Consider the following 27,409-nt stretch of genomic DNA (forward strand, 5'->3'; position numbering starts at 1 on the left):
ATTGGCACCCACCTACCACCTTCACTCCCTCCACCATTGAGGTACAGTGGCAGCTCACCACCACTTTCTCAAGGGCAACTAGAGACAGGCTAAAAATGCTGCCCAGCCAGAAACATGCACATCCTGTGAATGAATAGGAAAAATATGTACCTTAGAGCCATTTAAATATTTATGGTATGTAACTCCTCTTGTAACACAGAACCCACAGCTGCCAAATGCATCACAGCAAAATCCCACAAACAATAACGTGATATTAACAGGATAATCCATTTTAGAGCTTTGCTAACAGCAGTTAGCAGGAACTCCCTTTGCTGGTCTTTGAAGAGGCGCTGTGCGATCTTTTACATTCAGTTGAAAGGGAAGACGTTCCCGAAAAGAAGAAATAAAAAGGGTGAGAACGGTTAGTGAATCGGGGAACCAGGTACACTGGTCTTTAAGCGGTCATTAGACAGATACAGAAAATAGTCAATAAGGCTCATGTAATTCTGACATTTATATCTGAGTCCAGAATAAAAGGCTGCGGTTTGGGAGCATTGAGGTGGAACAATTTTGTTTCAGTTATACAAAGATTTATGTCAAAGGCACTTGGTGCACTGTGTTTCTGTACAACACAGCTAAGAAAGAATATATTGCCTTTAGTCGAAAACGTGGTGCTGGAAAAGCACAGCAGGTCAGGCAGCATCCGAGAATCAACATTTCGGGCATAAGCCCTTCATCAGGAATGTGGGGGAAGGGGACTGAGAGGGGCACCTCTCGTCACCGCAAGAGGTATAAAACCTGTGCCCACACCACCCCTCATCTCCATCCAATGCCCCAAAGAATCCTAACACATCTGGTAGAGATTTTCCTGCACATGCAAACACCTCAACTACTCGATCTGTTTCTCTCAGCGTGGTCTTCTCTACATTGGGGAGACAGGACGCCAACTCGGGAACGTGTCGTAGAACATCTCTGGGACACATGCACCAAACAAGCCCATCGCCCTGTGGCTGACCACTTCAACTCCCTCTCTCACTCCATCATGGACACACAAGTCCTGGGCCTCCCCCACTGCCAAATCCTAGCCATCTAATGTCTGGTGGAAGGACACCTCGTCTTCTGCCTTGGGACCCTCCAGCTACACAGCATCAACGTCGATTTCACAAGTTTCCTCACCATCCCCCCCAACAATGAGAGATGATGTAGGCCTTGAATGTATTCTTTGGAATTCAGGAGATTAGTGGATGACCTGATCAAATCCTCTAAGATACGAAGGAGAGCAGCTGAATAGAGAGCAACTATTGCTATTGCTTGGAGATTCTAAGACAGGGATCACAGTCTGTAGGTTACAGCTGAACCTTTCAGGAGTGAATTTAGAAAACATTTCTACACAGAGGGTGGGAGACATTTGGAATTATTTTCTGCAAATTCTGCATTGAGCACACGATTTGGGAGGTCATGTTGCGGCTATACATGACATTGGTGAGGCCACTTTTGGAATATTGCGTGCAATTCTGGTCTCCTTCCTATCGGAAAGATGTTGTGAAATTTGAAAGGGTTCAGAAAAAGTTCATAAAGATTATAGGATTTGAGCTAGAGGGAGAGGTTGAATAGACTGGGGCTAATTTACCTGCAGCATCAGAGGCTGAGGGGTGACATTATAGAGGTCTATAAAATCAGGAGGGGCATGGATAGAATAAATAGATAAAGTCTCTTCCCTGGGGCGGGGGGGAGTCCAAAACGAGAGGGCATGGGTTTAGGGTGAGAGGAGAAAGATATAAAAGAGACGTAAGGGGCAACATTTTCATGCAAGAGGGTGGTACGTGTATGGAATGAGCTGTCAGAAGTGGTGGTGACTAGTACAACACTTTAAAGGCATCTGGATGGGTATATGAATAGGAAGGGTTTGGAGGGATATGGGCCAGGTGCTGGCAGGTGGGACTAGATTGGGTGGGATATCTGGTCGCCATGGACGAGTTGCACTGAAGGGTCTGTTTCTGTGCTGTAGGACTCTATGGTGCCCGAACAATGGTTAATTTTAAATCTGAATTTGATAGATTTCTGTTAACCAAAGATATTAGAGTTGTAACTTTTGTCACTGTCCATTACGCCACCAATTTAGGTGTCATCCACAAACCTACTAACCATTCCTCCAGTGGTACAGCCTTAGAGTAAAGGGAAGACCCCATAGAACAGAGATAAGGAGAAACTTCTTCAACGCGAGGGTGGTGAATCTGTGGAATATGTTGCCACACAGAAGGCTGTGGAGGCCAGGTCATTGAGTAAACACACATTTATTATTTTTAAATGAGTCTTCCTGTAGGATTCAGCTGCACTGGGTATGAATGCTGGATCTCTCCACCAGCACCAGTTTAGATGCACTTTTGTCACACAGAATGCAGTAGTTCAAGCCAAGCATTATCTGATGCTGGGCAATAAATTGTGATCATACCAGTGATATTTTGAGATGTGCATGCAGGGCTACTGGGGAAATGACACAGGAAGGGCAATATTTGAATTGCTCCTGCAGAGAGGTAGCACTGACATGATGGGTGAATGGCCTCTTTCTCTCCTCTAACACTAACCATTCTAAGATTGGTCAAAAAAAATACTGCACTCTTCCAGATATCAACTGCAAAGATTCCAATGATAAACTGGGCGTGAACATCACACAAATAAGCAGCCCAAACTTTAATAAACCCTTTCTTCAGGTATTTGAAACACGAATTGGATTTGAATTGCAGCAGAGGTAATAATTTTGAGAGGAACGGCAAACCCTCCTTAAACTGGTACAATTCAGTAAGGGTGGCATTGCAACGAGGTCCAACACAGGCAGGAGCTGATTTTGTTGGTAATCACTGGGCTCATTCACTTAGCTAGGTCAATCAGTTATGAAGAGCCCAGAGGCAAAGTGAAGGCCGGGGTTGAACTGTCTGTCTTCTACTTGCTAATCCAAGAGAAGCACTTGACACCCGGCTCGTAGCCTGCTGCATGAGACAGGAGATCCCTCAGAGATAAAGTCCAGCTCTTTCGTACAATTGGATTGAAGCACGCAGTTACAGCTCAGCCAATCACTGGTTTGGATTTGCAGAGCAGTTTCTCAGTTCAGGGTCTGATTGCAGCAGGGGCTGCTGTAATAACCCATCCTCGTACTGAATCCCCACAATCGTGCACTGCGGCAGACTCTCCTCCAACAGGATTCTCATCATCCCTCGGTTTTTCACAGCAGGAAGGTCTGATAGATCCAACCGCTTTAAGTTCCTGTGGAGAAAAGGCAAAGGTGAAGGGCCTAATTTCTGCTCCTATGTCTTATATAAATAATTTGGATGTGAATTTACCATAAATGACAAATTAAGAGACATTGGTTAGATGGGTACATAGAGATCAATTTGGGATGGCAGAATAGGTTTGAGGGGTTAAATGGGTGAAGGGTAAAGGGAGCACAGGACATGGCAAAGATTGGTCATCAGCTGAAACAGTGGACCTCCAGGTGCCACCTTGCCATCTGCAGCCTCTGCAATTTTAGTTGTAAGCCTGGGCAGCAGCAGTCCCACCTCAGACTGAGACCTAGTGGGTGAAGGCTCACCCCAGACTCTTGAGGTAGCACAGTGGCTCAGTGGTTAGCACTGCTGCCTCACAGCGCCAGGGACCCAGGTTTGATTCCAGCCTTAGACGACTGTCTGTGTGGAGTTGACACATTCACTCCATGTCTGCGTAGGTTTCCTCCCACACTCCAAAGTTGTGCAGCTTAGGTGAATCGGCCATACTACGCTGCCCAGAGTCCAGGGACATGTTGGCTAGGTGAGTTAGCCACGGGAAATGCAGGGTTACAGGAATGGGCTGTGAGTTTGGGTGGGATACTCTTCGGAAAAGCTGTTGCGGACTCACTGGGCCAAATGATCTGGTTCCACACTGCAGGGATTCTGTGATTAACATAATCCATGCTGGCCCTCCCAGTGCAGTACAAGGGGAGAAGTGCACCAATCAAAGCTTTGCCTTCAAGTACTAAACTGCAATCCCTTTTGTCCTCTCACGTTGATCTAAAATATCCCATTGGGGGCAGGGAAGTCCTCACCGGTGCCCCGGCCAATATTCATCTCTCAACTAATTGCACTGGTGAGCAGATTAATTCATCATTTATCTCATTGCTTTTGGAGGATGAGCACATTTTTGTAGAATTGTACTCCTTCAGGAGAGAAATGGAGAAAGCTAAAAAAAAATGTGACAAACAGTACGTTAGCCTTTCATGTAAGTGGGGGAATATAAGAATTAGGAAGTCTTGCTGCAAACATATCAACGTTTGGTAAAACCACACTTCAAATGCTGTTCACAATTTTGGCCTCCTACTTAAGCATGATGTAAAGACCAGTTTTTCTTTTGAATGATACGGCTTTAACCAAGGAAAGTATAAGAAGATGTGTGCGTGTGTTCTCAGGACGACCCAGCCCAGAGACAGTCTTATAATTGGCTTTTCAATTGTTGTGGACTCAGGGGAGCTCAGCATAGGAACAAACACTTGACTGTTACCTGGGCAGCTGTAGCTTTGTATATGGACAATATGGCACTTGGGACATTAATGTCATTAGGTTTTATTGCCTATGTCTAATTGCTAGGTGGCTGAGAGGTGGGTCATAGAGTCATAGAGATGTACAGCATGGAAACAGACCCTTTGATGCAAATTTGTCCATGCCGACCAGATATCACAACCTAAACTAATCCCTCCTGCCAGCACCTGGCCCATATCCCTCCAAACCCTTCCTATACATATACCCATCCAGATGCCTTTTAAATGTTGCAATTGTACCAGCCTCCACCACTTCCTCTGGCAGCTCATTCCATACATGTACCACCCTCTGTGTGAAAAAGGTGGCCCTTAGGTCCCTTTTATATTTTTCCCCACTCACCCTAAATCTATGCCCTCTCGTTCTGGACTCCCCCACCCCAGGGAAGAGACTTTGTCTATTTATCCTATCCATGATCCTCACGATTTTATAAACCTCTAAGTTGCTGATCTTTGAGGGGCCCTATTCTCTAGGAGAAAGTGAGGACTGCAGATGCTGGAGATCAGAGCTGAAAATGTGTTGCTGGAAAAGCGCAGCAGGTCAGGCAGCATCCAAGGAGCAGGAGAATCAACGTTTTGGGCATGAGCCCTTCTTCAGGGCTGAAGAAGGGCTCATGCCTGAAACGTCGATTCTCCTGCTCCTTGGATGCTGCCTGACCGGCTGCGCTTTTCCAACAAAACATTTTCAGCCCTATTCTCTCCCTAGTTACTCTTTTGCCCTGAATATATCATTTCAGAATAAACCACATTGCTGTGGGCCTGGATTCACACATAAGCGAGACTGTGTAAAGGTGATGGATTTCCTTCCCTAAAGGACATTAGTAAAACAGACTGGTTCTTCAGGACAGACAATGAATAAAACTGGAATTAAAATGCAATGAGCTGTACTTAAAATCCCCACAACTGTGGTGGGATCTGAACTCGTAAGTCTGCATTATTAGTTTAAATCTCTGGATAATTTGTCAATGAACATAATCCTGTGCCTGATAAACACATGACCACATTTACAGCTGTGGGAACCAGAGAAGCTTAATCCATCGAAATTAACTTGGGGAAATCATGGCGGGATCAGAAGTCAGACAAGTGGAAGGTTAACTCCACATTGCTGAGTAAGAGCATGAGCAACAGAAAGGCTGACATCACTTACTTCAGATGGTGCAGAGAGGCCAGGCCTCGCTCGGTGACTCGAGGACAACCTGATAGTCCCAACTCTTCGAGCGAATCTCCAAACACGTACAGGCGGCTGAGACACCAGTCATCGATGTGAGGGCAGCTGCTCAGATTCAAATACTTCAGTTCCTTCAGACACACTGAATAAACACAAGGATATTCGAGAAAGAGAAAAAAAAACTTGCATTCACCACCTCAGAGCACTTTACAGTCAGTGAAACTCTTGTGGAAGTGAGGTCACCGTTCGAATCATAGAATGATAACAAGAGGAGATGGCAATTTGGTCTATTGTCTCTGTGCCAGAGTTTTGCTGGCATTATTCATTTCGTCCCATTCACCTGCTCTTTCCCTACAGCCCTCTAATATTCAAAGTTACACATCACGGAAACAGATCCTTTGTTCCAACTCATCCATGCTGACTGGATATCCTCAACAAATCTAGTCCCATTTGCCAGTAGTGGGTCTATTTCCCTGGAAACCCTTCCGATTTATGTACCCACCTAGATGCCTCTTAAATGTTGTAATTGTACCAGTCATCATCACTTCCATACACGCACCACCCTCTGTGTGGAAAATGTTGTTCCCCCCTCACTTTAAACCTATAGCCTCTAGTTTTGGACTCCTCCACCCTCTGAAAAAGGTGTTGGTTATAAACCCGAACCATGCATCTCACTATTTTATAAATGTCTATAAGTTCACCCCTCAGCCTATAATGTTCCAGGGAAAATAGCCCCAGCCTATTTAGCCTCTCCCTTTACCTCAAACCCTCCAGCATCTGCAGAGCTCACTTTCTCCTAGCAATTCAAAGGCCCAGGATAATGTTCTGGGGACATCAAATCCTACCATTGCAGCTGGAAAAATTTACATTCAATGAATAAGTACGGAGGGCGCGCCGCACTGCCAGAGGGCCAGCACGGAGGGCGCGCCGCACTGCCAGAGGGCCAGCACGGAGGGCGCGCCGCACTGCCAGAGGGCCAGCACGGAGGGCGCGCCGCACTGCCAGAGGGCCAGCACGGAGGGCGCGCCGCACTGCCAGAGGGCCAGCACGGAGGGCGCGCCGCACTGCCAGAGGGCCAGCACGGAGGGCGCGCCGCACTGCCAGAGGGCCAGCACGGAGGGCGCGCCGCACTGCCAGAGGGCCAGCACGGAGGGCGCGCCGCACTGCCAGAGGGTCAGCACGGAGGGCGCGCCGCACTGCCAGAGGGTCAGCACGGAGGGCGCGCCGCACTGCCAGAGGGTCAGCACGGAGGGAGTGCATTGAGGGACTGCGGCATGGCTTTTCTTTAAAAGATGGAACATTAAACTGAGACACCTTCTGCCTTCTCAGGTGCATGTGAAAGATCTCGTGAAAACATATTAAAGTTGAGCAGGGAGGTTTCCGAACTGACTTGGTCAATATTTATCCTTGGGTCAACATCACACAAACAGACTAACTGCACATGATCACAATGCTGATTGCAGGACATTGCTGTGTGCAAATTGGCTTCTGTATTTCCTACTTTACAACAGTGGCTACAATGACGAGCCCTTCATCAACTGCGATTTGTTTTGTGACGTCCTGGATTTGTGAAAGGCGTTACATAAACACAAGTCTTCTCTCTTATTTGGGAAAGGCAGGGAACTGTGGCTGTCAATGTGTGAGCAACAGATTTGATGGAGGCTTAAATTGTACACTGGAGTAGCAATCATATAATCAACAATGCCCTCCAACACATCTCCTCCACTTCCCACACCTCTGCCCTTGAACCCCACCCCTCCAACCACAAGAAGAATAGAACTCCCCCTGGTCCTCACCTTCCACCCCACCAATCTCCACATACAGTGCATTACCCTTTGCCATTTTCACCACCTACAAACAGACCCCACCACCAGCGGTATATGTCCCTTCCCACCCCTATCTGTGTTCCACAGAGACGATTTCCCCCCGTGACTCCTTTGTCAGCACCACGTCACTGACCCCCGCACCACCAACTCACCATCCACTCCCAGCATCTCCCCTTGCAAGAGGTGTAAAGACCTGCACACACACCTCCCCCCCAAGGCCCCAAAGGATCCTTTCACATCCAGCAGAGATTCTCATGCACAGCAAGCACCTCATCTACTGGGTCCGTTGCTCTTGATGGGGTCTCCTCTACACTGGGGAGACAGGACGCCAATTTGCAGAACACTTTAGGGACTATCTCTGGGACACAAGCACCAAACAATTCCACCGCCCTGTGGCCAACCACTTCAACTGCCCTCCCACTCTGCCAAGGACTTAAGTCCTGGGCCTCCTCCACTGCCAAATCCAAGCCACCTGACGCCTGGAGGAAGAACGCCTCATCTTCCACCTTGGGACCCTCCAGCCACATGGCATCAATGTTGATTTCACCAGTTTCCTCATCTCCCCTCCCCCCACCTTATTCCAGATCCAACCCTCCAGCTCAGCTTCAACTGTCCTACTGTAAACTTAGAAATTATTGGACCACTCGTAGGTTGCAAAAAGCACTCTCTTATTGTTATCAAGCCGGCTGAGAGATCAATAGACAATAAGACTAGGTTATCAATCAGATATGGCCCTGAATTTGCCATTGGTGACCTCTGAAACATAGTAAAAGACAGCATTGTTTTATAGTCCGAGTACGCTCTCTTATCTTATTTTTCTCTAAGTCACAGCATATAATGTTTGTTTATTAATTAGAGGCTATTAAATAATTAATAAGTTTAGTATTGTTAAACAGAACCGCTGACGTTTTCCAATATTTGCGTAAATGTATGGGAATGAGATAAAAAAACAAAGCTGTTAATTCTATTGGGGCTCTTTCGCACATGTTAAACAAACCAACTATTCAGAAGGCAAGCGTAAGCAGGCTGGGGAAAAACCCTGCACTGAGTGTTGCATCATGGTTCCATAGCAACTGCTATGGTAACTGTCTGATAAGCAGGACAGCCGTTAATCTGTGCCAGGATCCTTCTTATTCTCAGTCACCTAACAACCTTTTTCACACGTCAATTTATTATTTAAAAAGGATTCCTGTAAATATGGAGGTTTTTTTTTTAAGCTATTACTATTTTCATACTTGGGGAGTCCAGAACTAGAGGGCATAGGTTAAGGGTGAGAGGGGAAAGATATAAGAGAGACCTAAGGGGTAACTTGCTCACACAGAGGGTGGTATGGGTATGGAATGAGCTGTCAGAGGAAGTGGTGGAGACTGGTACAATTGCAACATTTAAGAGGCATTTGGATGGGTATGTGAATAGGAAGGGTTTGGAGGGATATGGGCCAGATGCTGGCAGGTGGGACTAGATTGGGTTGGGATATCTGGTCGGTATGGACGGGTTGGACCGAAGGGTCTGTTTCCATGCTGTATATCTCTATGACTCCTCTCTGACCTATCACTATCACTCCTACTTGCACCTACCTACTGCCTTCCCACCTACCTTCCGCTCCCCATTCCCCCCACCCTCCTATTTATCTCTCAGCTTCCCCCCCCCCCCCCAACATTCCTGATGAAGGGCTTATGTCCGAAACATCGATTCTCCTGCTCCTCGGATGCTGCCTGACCTGCTGTGCTTTTCCAGCGTCACACTTTTTGACTCTGATCTCCAGCATCTGCAGTCCTCACTTTCTTCTAGTAATCCAAAGGCCCAGGCTAATGTTCTGGGGACAGACTCAAATCCTACCATTGCAGCTGGTAGAATTTTGCTTTCACCTCTATGGTTTTATCCATTGAATGTAAGTCACAGTAAAGGTCAATTGTTGTAAAAACTGTTGTTCACTCATGTCTTTTTGGGAAGGAATTCCGCCATGCCTACCCAGTCTGGCCTACATGTGACTCCGGACTCTCAGTCATGTGATTGATTGGTAAATGCTGCACCAAACAGGTACAGAGGACAGAAATCAGGTGAACCATCCAGAATCAAAACAAAAACAGAAATTGTTAGAGAAACTCAGCAGGTCTGGCAGCATCTGCGAACAGAGTTAACATTTCAAGTCCAGTTCCCCTTCTTCAGAATTGATAGTAGCCTGGAAAATGTAATACACATGTGACGGCGACAACAGTGCAGGGTGGGGTGGGGTGACGTTGAGCAGACAGGTGGAGTTGGAGCCCAGAGAATGAGAAAGACAAATCGGCAAAGGGATGGAAAATGTTGAGTCAGGGAGAAAGAAAGGCTGATGATGGGGACCATGAGGAGGTGGCTATGGCTTGGCTGTGCTGAAAGCAGTCCATGTCATGAGAGGGCCAGGGTTGTTGGAATGGGTAAAGGACATAACAGAAAAAAAGTGTTTTCAGGTTATTAAATTATTGAACTTGTTACGGACCAGACCAGACCCTCTCAAAATTATTTTAAGTAGCTTAGATCCTGACTTTTTCTGAATTTAAAGGCAAATGTAAAGTCCTGTGTTTCAGATGTAATTCGATTGGTCAAAGTGCTCAATGTCAAGCAAGTTACAGTTTAAACACTATAGTTAAGATACAACAAAAGAACAAAGAACTAAGAATAACTAAACTTTATTGGAAAACTTACCAGAATAATAGATACAGTAACTATTACTAATTAACTGTTCCAATATAGTAACATCCCAGAAACACACCTCTTGGCAAAGTCATACAAATTGTCTCACATGCGATCCAACAGCAGAGAGAAAGAAAATATCAAGCGAAAACTCAGACATTTATCGCAGCTTCCAACCCTGTTCAGATTCCAACCCTGTTCAGATTCCAGCGGTAAATTCTTAAAGCTAAACCTAAAAACTAGAAATCCTGGTCTGTCAGAACTGTCAACACCCAGTCAGGTTGCTTCAATTGTTCTAACTATATATAAAAAAACCCAAGGCTTCACAAGTTGTTTATCTTCTCACAGACTGCTCGTCACCTGTCCCCCCAATCTCTCTCTCTCAAAGAAACCAGGATACCTGTTAAAGTCACAGTATCACCACAAACTCTATATCGAATCCTGAAGGCAGCAGGATGTCCAAATGGAAAATGGGATGCTGTTCTTCCAGCTTGCACTGAGCCACACTGGAACACTGCAACAGGCCCGGGATGGAAATATTGGTTAGGGGACATGGTGTTGTTTTGAAGTGGCAGGTATCAGGCCACCCTGGTACCAATCTAAGCACCAGAAACAGCAGCAACCCTTGCCCTGTCAAACAATATACAGCCGCTCATTCACTGCTCCTAAGACAAAATCTCTTCCTAATAGGGCTGAGAGAGCTGTCGCATTACCCTCTTGAGGGCAATTGGAGATGGGCAGTTAATAAGCAGAGATGGCCACATCATGTGAGCGAGTAAAGAATGCACTTCACTGATCCTCACCTAAATTCTCCATCCCGTCGTAGGTTAGTAAGGAGCCGCTGGCATCGACCGCCTCGAGGGGAACATCTTTGAAATTCAAGAAATCCCAGTTGTACTTGCCCCTTCGGTTTGCGCGGATCCAGTCGTCATGGCCCGCAAACCTGCAAAACAAGACCCAGCGGAATCATTGCCTGCGCCTCAGGCAACCCCATAGGCCATTTATATCATACAAGGGACCCGACTGCATCTCTGCTGACACATTGCCTGATCTGCCCAGAAATATTCCCGGTGTCCTGTGCACTCCCAACAGTGCTGGAGATTTGAAGGTTAAACACTGCCAGATGATGGAAATCCAAAATATAAATAGACACCGCTGGAGGAACTCAGCAGGAAAGTAATGATAGAAAGAGGAAAGAACACTGGAAATTTGTGAAGAAGGAAAAGTCTTTCAGCAATGGCAGAGGCAAAAAAGATGTGGGGAAGTGCAAATCAAAGGACAAGCCATGAGCAAATGTGCTTAAATGAGCGGAAGAATTAGTTCCAGTGCCCTGCTGTCCAATGGTTCACTGGGCATGGATGATGTGAAACTTGGAAGCATTGTAAACCATAAGGAGGATAAAGTAGAATTTCAAAAGGGCAAAAGAAATTGGTGAAAAAAGGTAGTCAGGTAACAGATGAGGTTCAATATGTAGTGATTCGTTTTAGCTTATTGTATTCTAAACGTTATTCATTGGGACATTGAATACAAGAACAAAAAGGTTATGTTGAACTTGTATAAGATACTAATTCAGCCTCCGCTGGAGTACTGCATCCAGTTCTGGGGGCTGGAAGGATGTGAATACCTTGGAAAGAATGCAGAAGGACATTATGCAAAGAGTTCCAAGGATGAGGAACTTCAGTTATGAAGACAGTTTTGAGAAGTTGGGACTGTAGAGGTAGTTTAGAAGAGGGGTCCTCCAAATCATGAGGGAGTCTGGACAGAGTAGACAGGGAGAAAATGTTCCCACCTGTTGAAGCGATTGAGATCAAGAGGTCACATCTTTTAAAGCAGTAGTATAAGCAATGTAAGAAAAATAAACTTGTCACTGCAGGGAGTGATTCAGAAATGCACTGCCCACCCTCCTCCCTGACCTATCACCTTCATCCCCACCCCCCCTCACCTATTGTACTCTATGCTACTTTCTTCCCACCCCCACCTTCCTCTCATTTATCTCTCCACCCTTCAGGCACTCTGCCTGTATTCCTGATGAAGGGCTTTTGCCCGAAACGTCGATTTTCCTGCTCCTCGGATGCTAGCTGAACTGCTGTGCTTTTCCAGCACCACTAATCCAGAATCTGGTTTCCAGCATCTGCAGTCATTGTTTTTACCCTGTCAGGTGAAGGCAGATTCAATGATGGTATTCAGAACAGATTTTGGCAGTTATTTGGCAGTATGTAGGGTATTACCTGAAATGGCTGGTCTCCCACTCCTGCACTGTTACCTGTAATATCCCCAAGAATCTATTCTTGGCCCTGTTCTATTTCTTATCTACATGCCGTCCCTCGACAACACAGATTCCACACGTACACTCACAACACCTGGCTTTATTGCACATGGCGTAATTTTCCACTGGAGGTGCTAGTGTTGGACTGGGTGGGACAAAGTCAGAAGTCACATGACACCAGGTTATAGTCCAACAGGTTTATTTGAAGTCACAAGCTTTTGGAGTGCTGGGCTTTCAAATAAACCTGTTGGACATTTCAGTGAGAGATCACCTCATTAAAATCAAAAATTAACAAAATATGAACTATTGAGCCAGATTTCAGTCTGGGATCTGACTTGTCCAGTAATAATATCAATTGTGATCACAACACAATGCCTGAATCGCCCACCGCCACTGTTTCATGCCAGGCACAGTGAAGTGGGCATGACCCGACTGATGCCATTTTGGAGTTGCCTCACTTATTCCTGGAGATTCTCTCCTGCTGGCCGCTTCCTTTCTTCGCTGTCCAGTTTCCCCTCAACCCTCCCTCTTGCACCCCACACTGCCTTCTCCAATTCTTCGGATTGCCACTTCATTCTGAGATAAACAAGTAGGAGACTGAAAGAACACAGTGGGCCAGTGTTTTAAAAAATCTCAAGGTCAGGTTCGTAGGAGAGTAGTCTGACACAGAACAAACGACCAAGAGGCGAGTCTGCTAGAATATGGGCATTTTATTCCCCGCAGCGTCGCCACAACCAACGGGTCTGGCTTATACTCACTCTACATGTTACCGGAACTGGGAGCCGTCAGTTCTCGTAGAGCGGTTGCCAACAACCCACGCTCGGCGGTTAAACGTAACCCCGGAGCAGACTCACCGAACTGGAGACTTTTCCAGCTGATATACTCTTTTCCAGATATAAACATTCATGTGAACAGCAGAGCAAGGCTAAAAAACACATTCCATTCTGGTTACATACAGATAAGAAGATTCACACGGGGAGGTGTATAATAAGATTCACACGGGACTAAGCAACACCTCCATTCCGGTTAGATTCACACATGTATTGGGACATAATTTTTAACCGTTTCACCACAGCCAGCCACCATCAGGAGGTGGAGACGTCAACGTTTGGGGTGTAACCCACCCCCACCCCTGAAGAAGGGTTACACCCGAAATGTTGACTTCTCCACCTCCTGACTGTGCCTGGCCTACTGTGTTATTCCAGGCTCCTGCTTATCTACCTTGGATTCCAGTTTTTTTGTCTCTATCTTCACTCTGAGCCTCCTGCTCACTGCCTTGCCCCCACTCACCATCTGCCTGCTCAACCCTGATCCTTCACTTCTCTCCCTGACTCTCCCATATGCCCATTCCCCCCTCAACCCTCCACCTTCACTTCCCTCCCAGAGACTGTCCCACATGATAATTCCTTCATCAACCCTCCCCCTGTCGTTTCCTTCCCCTACTCTTCTGCTCATTCCACCCCCCCCCTCCCCCCATCTGACTTTTTCACTCGCAGTAGGATTCAGCAGAGAAAGGTTTGGCTTATGGGATTGGTGGTTAGTGTGGGGCAAGTGGAAACTTTTTTTTGCCTAAAAGTCAAGGTCATCACAAGATTGACTATTCCTCAAGTACATGCAGTACATCAAGGAGATGGATTACACTGATATGGTGCAATACTATAAGGCAGCAGGAGCATAAAGTTTGGCAGACTCACTGGCATGAATATCCTCTCCCTCATTCCGTTTTCAAATGTTATTGGTCTGTATTATACACAGCAACAATTGTATGGAGCACAGGAAGACTGACACCATGACATACCGCACAGCTCCACGTTGCTGCAGGATGTAGTGAGCTGCTGCAGCATAAACACCATACATTTTCTTGGTATATCCATAGTATCTGAAATAGAGAGAAAAGTTGCAATGATGTAGCGCCTTTCACAAGCTACAATCATAGAATAATGTAGCACGGATAGATGACTTTCAGGTCTAGTGCCTGTGGTTTTGGCAGATCCCTTTCCCATTAATCCCTTGTCCTAATCTTTCCCTGTAAGAATTTTCCATTCATTTGTTTATCAAATTATATTTTAAACATCATGACTGAATTAACTTGTATCCCACATTCAGGCCGAGTGCAATATCTCACTAGGAAAAAACACTTCTCAAGTTGTCTTTGGTTCTTTTGCCAATTTCCTTAAATCGCGATCTGCTGAGAAGAGCACAGGATTCGATTCTTATTCCAGCTGAGACAGATTCGGGGGTATCCCTCTTCAGTGAAAACTCATAGTACTTTGCTGTGACTTGGGGAACAATCGTCAAGGACCTGCCTTAACTCAGAACTGAAGACGAACAGTACATAACAATTTCTAAAAACAAAACGTTTATCAAAGCTTTCTCATGAGGATATTTATTTTGCTAAAGAGGGAAAGTTTTCTTTCTTGCTGTATAGGAATCTGCTGCATGCTTGGCAAGCAGACTTTGATTAGTACAAAGTTAAAAATCACACAACACCAGGTTATAGTCCAACAGGTTTAATTGGAAGCACACTAGGTTTCGGAGTGACCTGATGAAGGAGCGTTGCTCCGAAAGCTAGTGTGCTTCCAATTAAACCTGTTGGACTATAACCTGGTGTTGTGTGATTTTTAACTTTGTACACCCCAGTCCAACACCGGCATCTCCGAATCTTGATTAGTACAGGCCTTGTTGTGGGAAAGGTGATGGTGATTGACAGTTAACTGCCAAGAACTGTGCCAGAGCTGAAGGGTTGATAATCGGGGAAGCTGTGGCAAAAGAAGTAGGAGGCAACACAAGGAAAAGCCTTTTTACACAATGAGTCCTTAGGTTTTGGAATTTACTATGTGGAAAAATAGCCAATACAGCTTCCACCACAGCCTTCAAAAGGGAATTGGATAAATACTCAAAGCAACAAATGTTGCAGTGATATGGGGAAAGAGCAAGCGAGTCTTTGAATGAGCTGGCCTGGTCTTGATGTGCTCAATGGCCTCTGTGCATATTAGGGATGCTCTAGTAGTCCCTCAAATTAAGCTCTGTGATCTTTTATACAGAGCTGAGGGGGCAGACAGGGTCACAGTTTAACATCTTACCCTCAACGTCCCATAATGCAGCACTGCCTCAGCACTGCATTGTGAGTGTCATCCCAGATGCTCAAGTTTTTTGAGTCAGAGTCAAATTTAAACACTTCTGACTCAGGCACAGTTGTGGAGTACTGAGGCAATGACCACAAGCCAGGTAGCACTGACTGAGCTGGAAACACTGAGCTCTAAATAGTTCAGGACCACATCGGCCAATACATGTTCTGACCCAGCCACCAGACAGCTGGCCTGTTCTTGTTTTGGGAAGTGAGATACAAATTATTCTAAATAACACCCCTCCTCTAGCCTTGAAATAATTAACAGCATTCCTGGAAACAGGATACGGACAAATCAGACAAAGACACCACTGGATAAGAAGAATCCTTTACAATCCTAATGCCTGTTCTAGCTTTTCGCTTTCAGCTGAGGTGTTAAACCGAGGTCCTGTCATAGAGCCATGCAACATGGAAACAGACTCTTCAGTCCAACTAGTCCATGCCAAACATAATCCCAAACTAAACTAATCCCAGCTGCCCGCGATTGGCCCATGTCCCTCCAGATCTTTCCTATTCATGCACTTATCTAAATGTCTTTTAAGCGTTGCAACTGTGCCTACATGCACCACTTCCCCAGGAAGTTCATTCCACACATGAACCACCCTCTAAAAAACTTTGCCCCTCACGTAGTTTTAAAACTCTCTCTTCTCACTTTATATTTTGCCCCCAGTCTTGAAATCCCCCACCCAAGGGAAAACACACCCACCATTAACCCTATCTATACCCCTCATGATTTTAAAAGTCTTTGTAAGGTCACTTCTCAACCTCTTACTCCAGTGAAAAATATCCCAGCCTATCCAGTCTTACTTTATAACTCAAACCTTCCATACCTGGCAACATTCTGATAATTCTCTTCTGAACCCTCTCCAGTTTAATAATATCCTTCTTATAGCAGGGCGACCAGAGCTGCACACAGTACTCCAGAAGAGGTCGCACCAACGTCCTGTACCACCTCAACATGACGTCCCAACTTCTATACTCAAAGGTCTGAGCAATGAAGGCAAGTGCGCTAAATGCCTTTTTAACCACCCTGTCTATATGTGATGCAAACTTCAAAGAATAATGTACTTGAACCCCTCGGTCCTTTTGTTGTACAACACTACCCAAGGCCTTACCATTAACTGCGAAAGTTATTAAAGGATCTATGGGCAGTATTTTGAATCACTGAATCCCTACTGTGTGGAAGCAGGCCACTCAGCCCATCGAGTCCACACAGATCCTCAGAAAAGCATCCCATCCAGATCCACGCAAACCCTATCCCTGTAACCCTGCATTCTCCATAGTTAACCCACCAAGTCTGCATTTTCCTGGACGCTATGGGTAATTTAGCATGGCTAACCCACCTAACTTGCACAGCTTTGGACTGTGGGAGGAAACTGAAGCACCCGGAGGAAATCCGAACAGACATGAGGAGAACATGCAAATTCCACACAGACAGTGGTTGGAATCGAACCCAGGTCCCTGGAGCTATGAGGCAGCCGTACTAACCACTGAGCCATGGTGCCGCCCCAAAAGACACGCAAAGATATCCTCGGCAACCAACATCACTCATACAACTTAATCTGGCCATTGATCCCAAGACAGTTCATGGGAGCTTGTGTGTATACACTGGCTGCCACATCCACTACATCACAACAGTCCTTCGTGGTCTGTAAAATGTTACAGAACATGATTGATGCCATATAAATGCAAATTCTTTTTTTCTCTTAAATCTATGCATGGACCACCATACAATGCAGGCTGAGAAGTTGACTTTGTAAGTCTATAAGGACTGGGAGGCCCTGGAATCTTCCACCAAAATTAGAGGCCCAGAAAGTTGCAGTGAATATCTCCCTGTGGCTACACATTTCCTTTCTCTAAAGCTTTCCCATTTAATTTCAATTTTGCTTCTGATCTTCTTTTCCCACCATCCAGCTGCCCTGCTTCAAATCTGTGACTTCCCTGCCCTTCCTGTTCCTCTGCTGCCATCAAACTGGCCTGGTTCCTGTTCACTGTCCTGACCCCTTACTGCATCCGGCAGCAGGAACCCGTGAAGTGTACATCAAAGGCTTTCAACCCCTGGCTCTCTTTCTCCATTGAGCAGGTTATTTAAAGTCAATTGAATGACAATCCCCAAGGTTACAGAATTTTTCCTACAAGGCATAACACTGGAACTGTATAAAACATCAGTTGGGGCACTGCTTGGTTCTAGCCACTGTACTGTAAGAAAGATGGAGTTACGCTGAAGACAGTACAGAGATTTTGACTCAGCTGGAGAATTTTCATTCTGAAGAAAGACTTAGAACAGTGGAGGCTAATGGAAGATTTAATTGAAGTGAATCAAAACTATCAGGAGTCTAGACAGGGTGGATAGAAATATCCTATTTCCTTTGGTTGAGGAATCCATCAACTAAACCGGACGAAGGAGCCACGCTCCTAAAGTTTGTGATTTTAAATAAACCCATTGGACTATAACCTGATATTGTGTGACCGCTGATTTTGTCCACCCCAGTCAAACACTAGCATCTCCACATCATGACAGCCATAAACATGGGCCTAGATTCAGGGGTACAAGCGGAAGGCTTAGAAAAGCTTCAAGGGGATTTGAAACTCTCAGCCTGAAAGGACGGTAGACGCAGGAACCCTCAACTACTTGGATATGCTCCTAAAATGCTACAAACTGCAGACTGAGAGCTGGAGGGATACTTAATGGTCAACACAGATACAACAGGCCAAATAGCCTCTCATCGTGCTAGACATTTTGATGATCCTGGTAATATTTAATCCCTGACCCTAGTCTTGCAAAGATCGTGAAGTGCAAGGCACAGTCACCTGGCCCCAAACCTGATGGTCATCTATTGGTTCTCTGGAAAAGAATATCCCGTTTTAGAGGGCATGCTCCGCTTGGCTTGTTAGTGAGAGCTGGCACATCACTCAACACCAACATTGGGAGTTTATCTGTTCCCAGTGTCACTTTACCAGGAACTTTTATAACACAGTGATGATGGGGGAGGGTTAGGAGCTAAAACAAGTAGTACAGAGAGGAAGATTTTAGAAAAAAACATGGGGCAACTTTTTTATTTACACAGAGTGGTTTCTGTGTGGAATGAACCTCGAGGAAGTGGTCGATATGGGTACAGTTACAACATTTAAAAGACATTCATATAAGTAGATGAATAAGAAATGTTTGGAGGGATATGGACCAAGCACGGACAGGTGGGACTAATTTATTTTGGAATTATGGTTGGCATGGATTGGTTGGATCAAAGGGTCAGTTTCTGTGCTGTATGACTCTACAGATCTCGACTGCAGTATGTGGGTGGGCGTGGGTAACTGCAGGTAGTATTTCACAGTACAGACCCAATGAGGTCTGGGTAGGAATTAAGATCCACCCCCCCATATTGTGACCTAGGAAGACTCAATCTGTAGAGATAAATTTTTAAAAAAAATTTTATGGGATGTGGGGGTCACTTGCAAAACTAGCCTTTACTACAGATCTTTGACTCATGACTGTAAGGGTATTGACCTTAAAGGTTCACCGTATTTTTCTCTCCACAGATTCTGCTTGACCTGCTGAGTACTGCCAGCACTTTTCTGAAATTTATTTCAGAATTTAAGTATCCACAGGATTTGTCGATTTCTGTTGACCAAACAAACTTACATGTTTTTCCTCCGCAGATTCCAATGTTGAAATTTAATGCTCCAGTTAAAAAGATTTTCAATGTCATAAAAACGTTCATAAAGTTTCAGCAGCCACCGCTTTGCCCAGGGATCCTGTGCCAACTTAGAGGAGTCACTATGATTCTGGCAACTGGAGGGCACTACAACCTGGTACACTCCAACCTAAAGGGAAACAGAAAGCATCATTCAGCAGCTTCACCACTAACCACTGACCCCTCTGACCTCCCCCCCACCTTGACCCATACCAGAGGGACTGAGCTACAACCTGACCCAGTGACCAGTAACACAGGGATTGACCCCTTTGTCCCCACTGAACAGCACCACAGGCACCAGCCCCCACCCACTTCCAGTGTGACTGGTAACACAAGGACTGACCACCCAACTCCAACAGTGACCCGTAACACAGGGACTTACCCTGACCTGCACATTGACCGGTGATACAAGGACTGACCTCCCCTCTCCCTCAGTGACCGGTAACACGGGGACTCACCCCCACAGTGACCAGTAACACAGAGACTGACTTCCACAGTGACCGGTAACACAGTGACCGGTAACACAGGGACCCCCCCCCTCCCACTCCAACAGTCTGGATCAGTGGTGCTGGAAGAGCACAGCAGTTCAGGCAGCATCCAACGAGCAGCGAAATCGACGTTTTGGGCAAAAGCCCTTAATCAGGAATAAAGGCAGTGAGGCTGGAGCGTGGAGAGATAAGCTAAAGGAGGGTGGGGGTGGGGGTGGGGGAGGGGAAAAAGTAGCATAGAGTACAATGGGTGAGTGGGGGAGGGGATGAAGGTGATAGGTCAGGGTGGAGAGGGTGGAGTGGATAGGTGGAAAAGGCGATAGGCAGGTAGGACAAGTCCAGACAAGTCATGGGGACAGTGCTGAACTGGAAGTTTAGAACTAGGGTGAGGTGGGGGAAGGGGAAATGAGGAAACTGTTAAAGTCCACATTGATGCCCTGGGTTGAAGTGTTCCGAGGCGGAAGATGAGGCGTTCTTCCTCCAGGCGTCTGGTGGGGAGGGAGTGGCCAGGAGGACCAGTTCCACCACAGAACACACTAGATGGCCTCCTTCTTTAGAGACCGTGGTTAAAGATGCCCCCCAACGCATCCTGTCTATATCCCACACCTCCGCTCTCAGACCTCACCCCTCCAAACGTAACAAGGACAGAACGCCCCTGGTGCTCACCTTCCACCCTACCAACCTTCGCATAAACCAAATCATCCACCGACATTTCCGCCACCTCCAAACAGACCCCACCACCAGGGATATATTTCCCTCCCCACCCCTTTCCGCCTTTCGCAAAGACCATTCCCTCCGTGACTACCTGGTCAGGTCCACGCCCCCCTACAACCCACCCTCCCATCCTGGCACTTTCCCCTGCCACCGCAGGAACTGTAAAACCTGCGCCCACACCTCCTCCTCTATCCAACCCCCTAAAGGAGCCTTCTACATCCATCAAAGTTTTACTTGCACATCCACTAATATCATTTATTGTATCCATTGCTCCCGATGTGGTCTCCTCTACATTGGGGAGACTGGGCGTCTCCTAGCAGAGCGCTTTAGGGAACATCTCCGAGACACCCGCACCAATCAACCACACTGCCCCGTGGCTCAACATTTCAACTCCCCCTCCCACTCTGCCGAGGACATGGAGATCCTGGGCCTCCTTCACCGCCGCTCCTTCACCACCAGATGCTTGCAGGAAGAACGCCTCATCTTCCGCCTCGGAACAATTCAACCCCAGGGCATCAATGTGGACTTCAACAGTTTCCTCATTTCCCCTTCCCCCACCTCACCCTAGTTCTAAACTTCCAGCTCAGCACTGTCCCCATGACTTGTCCGGACTTGTCCTATCTGCCTATCTCCTTTTCCACCGTCTCCTCCCTGACCTATCACCTTCATCCCCTGCCCCACTCACCCATTGTACTCTATGCTACTTTCTCCCCACCCCCACCCTCCTCTAGCTTATCTCTCCATGCTCACTGCCTTTATTCCTGATTAAGGGTTTTTGCCCGAAACGTCGCTTTCGCTGCTCGTTGGATGCTGCTTGAACTGCTGTGCTCTTCCAGCACCACTGATCCAGAATCTGGTTTCCAGCATCTGCAGTCATTGTTTTTACCCCCCCATCCACAGTGACCAGAAAAACAGGGACTCATCCCCCCCACCATTACAATGACCGGTAACACAGGGACTCACCCCCCCCACAGTGACCGGTAACACAGGGACTGATCACCCCCCCCAGTGACCGGTAACACAGGGACTCACCCCCCCACCCCCACAGTGACCGGTAACACAGGGACTCACCCCCCCACCCCCACAGTGACCGGTAACACAGGGACTGACCACCCCCCGCAGTGACCGGTAACACAGGGACTGACCACCCCCCCACCACAGTGACCGGTAACACAGGGACTCACCCCCCCCCCCCAACCACACCACAGTGACCGGTAACACAGGGACTCACCCCCCCCACAGTGACCGGTTACACAGGGACTCACCCCCCCACACCCCCCCACACAGTGACCGGTAACACAGGGACTCACCCCCCCACGCCCCCCCCACACAGTGACCGGTAACACAGGGACTCACCCCCCCCACACAGTGACCGGTAACACAGGGACTCACCCCCCCCCCCCCCCCACACAGTGACCGGTAACACAGGGACTCACCCCCACCCCCCCCCCCACACAGTGACCGGTAACACAGGGACTCACCCCCCCCCCCCCCCACACAGTGACCGGTAACACAGGGACTCACCCCCCCCCCCACACAGTGACCGGTAACACAGGGACTCACCCCCCCCACACACAGTGACCGGTAACACAGGGACTCACCCCCCCCACACAGTGACCGGTAACACAGGGACTCACCCCCCCCCCCCTCACAGTGACCGGTAACACAGGGACTCGACTCACCCCCCCCCCCAGTGACCGGTAACACAGGGACTCACCCCCCCCCCCTCACAGTGACCGGTAACACAGGGACTCGACTCACCCCCCCCCCCCCAGTGACCGGTAACACAGGGACTCACCCCCCCCCCCCCACACCACAGTGACCGGTAACACAGGGACTGATCTCCTCACACCAAAGTGACCAGTAACTGAGGGTCTTATCAGGGCGGGGCCTGGTTAGTATTGGGCGTGTCCTAAGAAGAGGGCAGAGCCCAAAGAGCTGGGGGCGTGTCTGGTGAATATGGGGCGTGGCCCAGGGAGTAGCGATTTGGGGGCGTTCCCGGTGAGTATGGGGGTGGGCCCCACGGGGTATGGGGCGAGTGCGGTATGGGGCGGGGCCATGACGCCTGTATTAGGGGCGTGTCCGCTTTGTATGGGACGTGTCCCAGAGAGCCTGGGTATATCCGCGGGGAGGGGCCAAGAAACATGTCCCGGTGAATATTGGGCGGACCCCATGGAACAGGAGGCGTGGCCCAGAGAGCAGGGGGCGTGTCCTGTTACTAAGGGGCGGAGAGGGGCGTGTCCGGTTACTGAGGGGCGACCGAGGAGGAGGGGTCAGGAACAGGGCTTCAAGCGCCGGTTCGGAATTTGTCATCTGCCTGGATTCGCCCCCTTGGACCAACCGCAGCGCAGGAAGGGTCTACGATTAGGGTCTCTGCCACCACCGGGCGTGTTCAGTTCGTGCCGGTCCCTTACCGTTCTCCGGGAGGAGAGGGAGGCCCAGCGGCTCAGCAGCACCGCCATCCCTCACCCGAGGAGACGACACTGAGACAGCAAGAGCGGCCCTGGGAGGCGGCGCAGTCGCTGCAGCGCCACCCTCGGCAGGAAGACTGAAATGTTCAGCTCACAGTTCAACAGCAGTCAGACTGTGCATTGAAGGCTGACTTTGTAGTTAGTTCCTCAAATATGTGCAGAAAGGGTAGGGTGGGGGCGGAGATCACAATTAATTTATTGGTAAGGATTGTATCCAATTGGAAGAAGCAGTGTGGAAATCCGCAATGCATCGTGGTAGGTCAAAGGATGTCAATCTTCACTGTCAGCGCTTCGAAAGCTACTGCTTCCAAATAAACCTGTTGGACCATAACCTGGTGTTGTGTGACTTATAACAATCTCCACTGTAGAAGACTTAGAGTATTTCCAAAAGATGCATTGAACATCAAGGTTTGAAAGGGAGAGAGGAACATAAAATAATTAAAGAAATAGCACTAGAAAAACTATTAGAACTAAAGGCTGAAAAGTCCCTGGATCAAATTTGAAAGGATGTCACGAAGTTGCTGCACATCACTGAGCATAAATACTACAGAGTGGATGGAGTTAAAACACTTGGAATAACATTAAACCTTCAGGAAGACACACAAAGAGCACATGGACTCGAAAATGTGACGAAGATAGATAAGCCCTAATGTACTTTGTGATGAAAAGTAGTACACTGGAAATCAAGCCTTGCTTTTCCCACAATCATCATAAGAATCAAATATTTTCAAAAGTGCAAAGATTTCCTTGATTTACCTGTCTTCTTAAATGCAGGTTTCTACACTTAACAAGAGTTAGAATCTAAAATGTAAAAAAAATCAGGGCAGCACGATGGCTCAGTGGTTAACACTGCTGCCTTACAGCACCAGGGTTCCAGGTTCGATTCCAGCCTTGGGCAACTGTCTGTGTGTAGTTTGCACATTCTCCCCGTGTTTGTGTGGGTTTCCTCTGGGTGCTCTGGTTTCCTCCCATAGTCCAAAGACATGTAGTTTAGGTGAATTGGCCATGCTAAATTGCACATAGTGCTAGGTGAATTAGTCAGAGGGAGATTGGTCTGGGTGGGTTACTCTTCAGAGGGTCAGTGTGGACTGGTGGGGCCAAAGGGCCTATTTCTGCACTGTAGGGATTCTAATCTTAAAAAAAAATTGCTGGAAAAGCTCATCAGGTCTGGCAGCATCTGTGGATAGAAATCAGAGTTGATGTTTCAGGTCAAGTGACACTTAGTTCTCTTTCTATTTTTAATTTTGTTCAAGAGTTAAAACCTATTTATTTATAATGAAAATTAACCACATACCAATTAAGAACTGTCAACATATACCTCTACAAATTAAAAGACACACGGATGGAAGGGGGAAACATTTGTGTATGGGTAGAGAGAAAGACTGGGAAGGTTCAATGGACCCTGCCAACAACAACTGTGGAGCTTGCATGTTCTCCCCATGTTTACACGGGTTTGCTCCATAGAGTCATAGAGATGTACAGCATGGAAACAGACCCTTCGGTCCAACCCACCCATGCTGACCAGATATCCCAACCCAATCTAGTCCCATCTGACAGCACCTGGCACATATCCCTCCAGACCCTTCCTATTCATATACCCATCCAAATGCCTCTTAAATGTTGCAATTGTACCAGCCTCCACTACTTCCTCTGGCAGCTCATTCCATACCCTTACCACCTTCTGTGTGAAAATGTTGCCCCTTAGGTCTCTTTTATATCTTTCCCCTCTCACCCTAAGCGTATGCCCTCTAGTTCTGGACTCCCCAATCCCAGGGAAAAGACTTTGCCTATTTACCCTGTCCATGCCCCTCATAATTTTGTAAATCTCTATAAGGTCACCCCTCAGCCTCTGACACTCCCGGGAAAACAGCCCCAGCCTGTTCAGCCTTTCCCTATAGTTCAAATCCTCCAACCCTGGCAGCATCCTTGTAAATCTTTTCTGAAACCTTTCAAGTTTCACAACATCTTTCTGATACGAAGGAGACCAGAATTGCACGCAATATTCCAACAGTGGCCTAACCAATGTCCTGTACAGCTGCAACATGACCTCCCAACTCTTGTACTCAATACTCTGACCAATAAAGGAAAGCATACCAAACACCTTCTTCACTATCCTATCTACCTGTGACTCCACTTTCAAGGAGTTATGAACATTCACTCCAAGGTCTCTTTGTTCAGCAACACTCCCTAAGATCTTACCATTAAGTGTATAAGTCCTGCTAAGATTTGCTTTCCCAAAATGCAGCACCTCACATTTATCTGAATTAAACTCCATCTGTCACTTCTCAGCCCATTGGCCCATCTGGTCAAGATCCTGTTGTAATCTGAGGTAACCCTCTTTGGTGTCCACTACACCTCCAATTTTGGTGTCATCTGCAAACTTACTAACTGTACATCTTATGCTTGCATCCAAATCATTTATGTAAATGGCAAAAAGTAGAGGACCCAGCACCGATCCTTGTGGCACTCCACTGGTCACAGGCCTCTAATCTGAAAAACAACCCTCCACCACCACCCTCTTTCTTCTACCTTTGAGCCAGTTCTGTTAGCGGTTTGGATCAGACATTGGCTAGGTGAAAGAAGACAGAGGATGGTGGTGTCTTCTTGTTTCCGCTGGAGTTTAGAAGAGTGAAGGATGGGAAATATTCATCCTGGAGTTCAGTTACTAGTGATGTACTGCAAGGATCTGTTTGGGGTCCACTGTTGTCTATCATTTTCATAAATGTCCTGGATGAGGGCATCAATTTGCGGACGACACTAAGGTCAGTAGAGTTGTGGATAGTGGCAAAGGATATTGTAAGTTACAGAGGGACATAGATAAATTGCAGAGCTGGGGTGAGAGGTGGCAAATGGAGTTTAATGCGGAAAAGTGCGAGGTAATTCACTTTGGAAGGAGTAACAGAAATACAGATTACTGGGCTAATGGTAAGATTCTTGGTAGTATAGGTGAGCAGAGAGATCTCTGTGTTTAGGTACATAAATCCTTGACAGTTGCCACCCAAGTTGATCGGGATGTTAAGAAGGCATATGGTGTATTACCTTTTATTGGTAGAGAGATTGAGTTATATGCTGCACCTGTACAAAACTCTGATGTGGCCGCACTTGGAGTATTGTGTACAGTTCTGGTCACTGCATTATAGGAAGGATGTGGAAGCTTTGGAAAGGGTTCAGAGATTTACTGGGATGTTGGCTGGTATGGAGGGAAGGTCTTACGAGGAAAGGCTGAGGGACTTGAGGCTGTTTTCGTTAGAGAGAAGGTTGAGATGTGATTTAATTGAGACATATAAGATAATCAGAGGGTTAGATAGGGTGGACAGTGGGAGCCTTTTTCCTCGGATGGCAATGGCTAGCATGAGGGAACATAACTTTAAATTGAGGGGTGATAGATATAAGACAAATATCAGAGGTAGTTTCTTTACTCAGAGTAGTAGGGGTGTGGAACACACTGCCTGCAACAGTAGTAGACTTGCCAAGTTTAAGGGCATTTAAATGGTCATTGGATAGGCATATGGACAAGAATGGAATACTGTTAGGCTTCAGTTTGGTTTCACAGGTCTGCACAACATTGAGGGCTGATGGGCCTGGACTGCGCTGTTCTATGTAAACCTCGTAGAGAAAAAGTCTTCTTATTTCTATCCTGAAAGGGCAGCCCCTAATTACAAAAGTGCCCCTTATTTATGGACTGATCCACAAGAGGAAACATCCTTTCCATGTCCACTTTGTCCCGACCATTTAGGATCTTGTACACTTTAATCAGGTCATCCTTCACTCTTCTAAACTCCAGTGGAAACAAGCCCAGCCTGTCCCACTTTTAAGACAAACTGCTCAGTCCAATATCAATCTAATAAATGTGCTCTGAGCAGTCTCCAATGTATGTACACCCTTACCTAACTAAGGAAACCAAAACTGCACACAGTATTTGAGATGTGATCCCACCTATGCCCTATATAACTGAAGCATAACATCCTTAACTGCATGTACATTTGATCTTATAAAAAGCACTTAGCATTCTTGATTATTTGCGGTGCCTGCATATTAGCTTTTTATGACTCCAGGACACCTAAATCTTTCCCTACCCTGGAATTCAGTTTTCTCCATTTAAGAAATACTTTTGCTCTTTTATTCTTCCCACAGAAGTGAACAACTTCATATTTCCCCATGTTATCTTCCATCTGCTACATTTTTTGCCCACTCTGTCAATCTTACGTCATCTTCTATTTTACTGCTTGATATTGTCTGCAACTTTAGCTAGTGTGCCTTCATCTTAGTCATTGATGTTAACTGGAAAAGGTTGAGGCCCTACAGACCTCTTGCGGGCCCTGCTTGTCACACCTTGTCAATCAAAGACTCATTTCTACATATTGCCAGTCAGCAAATCTTCCATTCATACTAATACATTACCCCCACATCATGAACTTTTATTTTCTGCCATAACCTTTGATGT

General features: G+C 46.8%; 1 protein-coding gene across 2 annotated transcripts in view; it reads right to left on the bottom strand.

The window, feature by feature from the left end:
• Window positions 1-23,029, bottom strand: part of dmac2 (distal membrane arm assembly component 2) — a 47,218-nt gene extending 24,189 nt beyond the window's left edge. The window contains exons 1-6 of one of the 2 annotated variants that reach the window (XM_043680942.2): window positions 22,909-23,029; window positions 19,241-19,422; window positions 14,272-14,352; window positions 11,011-11,150; window positions 5,688-5,850; window positions 157-3,240 (exon numbers count right to left, since the gene is read on the bottom strand). In XM_043680942.2, the coding sequence (XP_043536877.1) occupies window positions 3,051-3,240; window positions 5,688-5,850; window positions 11,011-11,150; window positions 14,272-14,352; window positions 19,241-19,422; window positions 22,909-22,956 (804 nt within the window). In that variant the 5' untranslated portion in view covers window positions 22,957-23,029 and the 3' untranslated portion in view covers window positions 157-3,050. Of the gene's footprint in view, window positions 1-156; window positions 3,241-5,687; window positions 5,851-11,010; window positions 11,151-14,271; window positions 14,353-19,240; window positions 19,423-22,908 lie in introns of those variants that run through there. The other variant, XM_087983863.1, reaches the window with a different exon arrangement.
• Window positions 23,030-27,409: the final 4,380 nt, after the last annotated feature.

This window comes from Chiloscyllium plagiosum, unplaced genomic scaffold (assembly GCF_037043375.1).
Source record: "Chiloscyllium plagiosum isolate Xiang-an unplaced genomic scaffold, Cpla_swu_hap1 HiC_scaffold_47, whole genome shotgun sequence".
Classification (NCBI taxonomy): Eukaryota; Metazoa; Chordata; class Chondrichthyes; order Orectolobiformes; family Hemiscylliidae; genus Chiloscyllium; species Chiloscyllium plagiosum.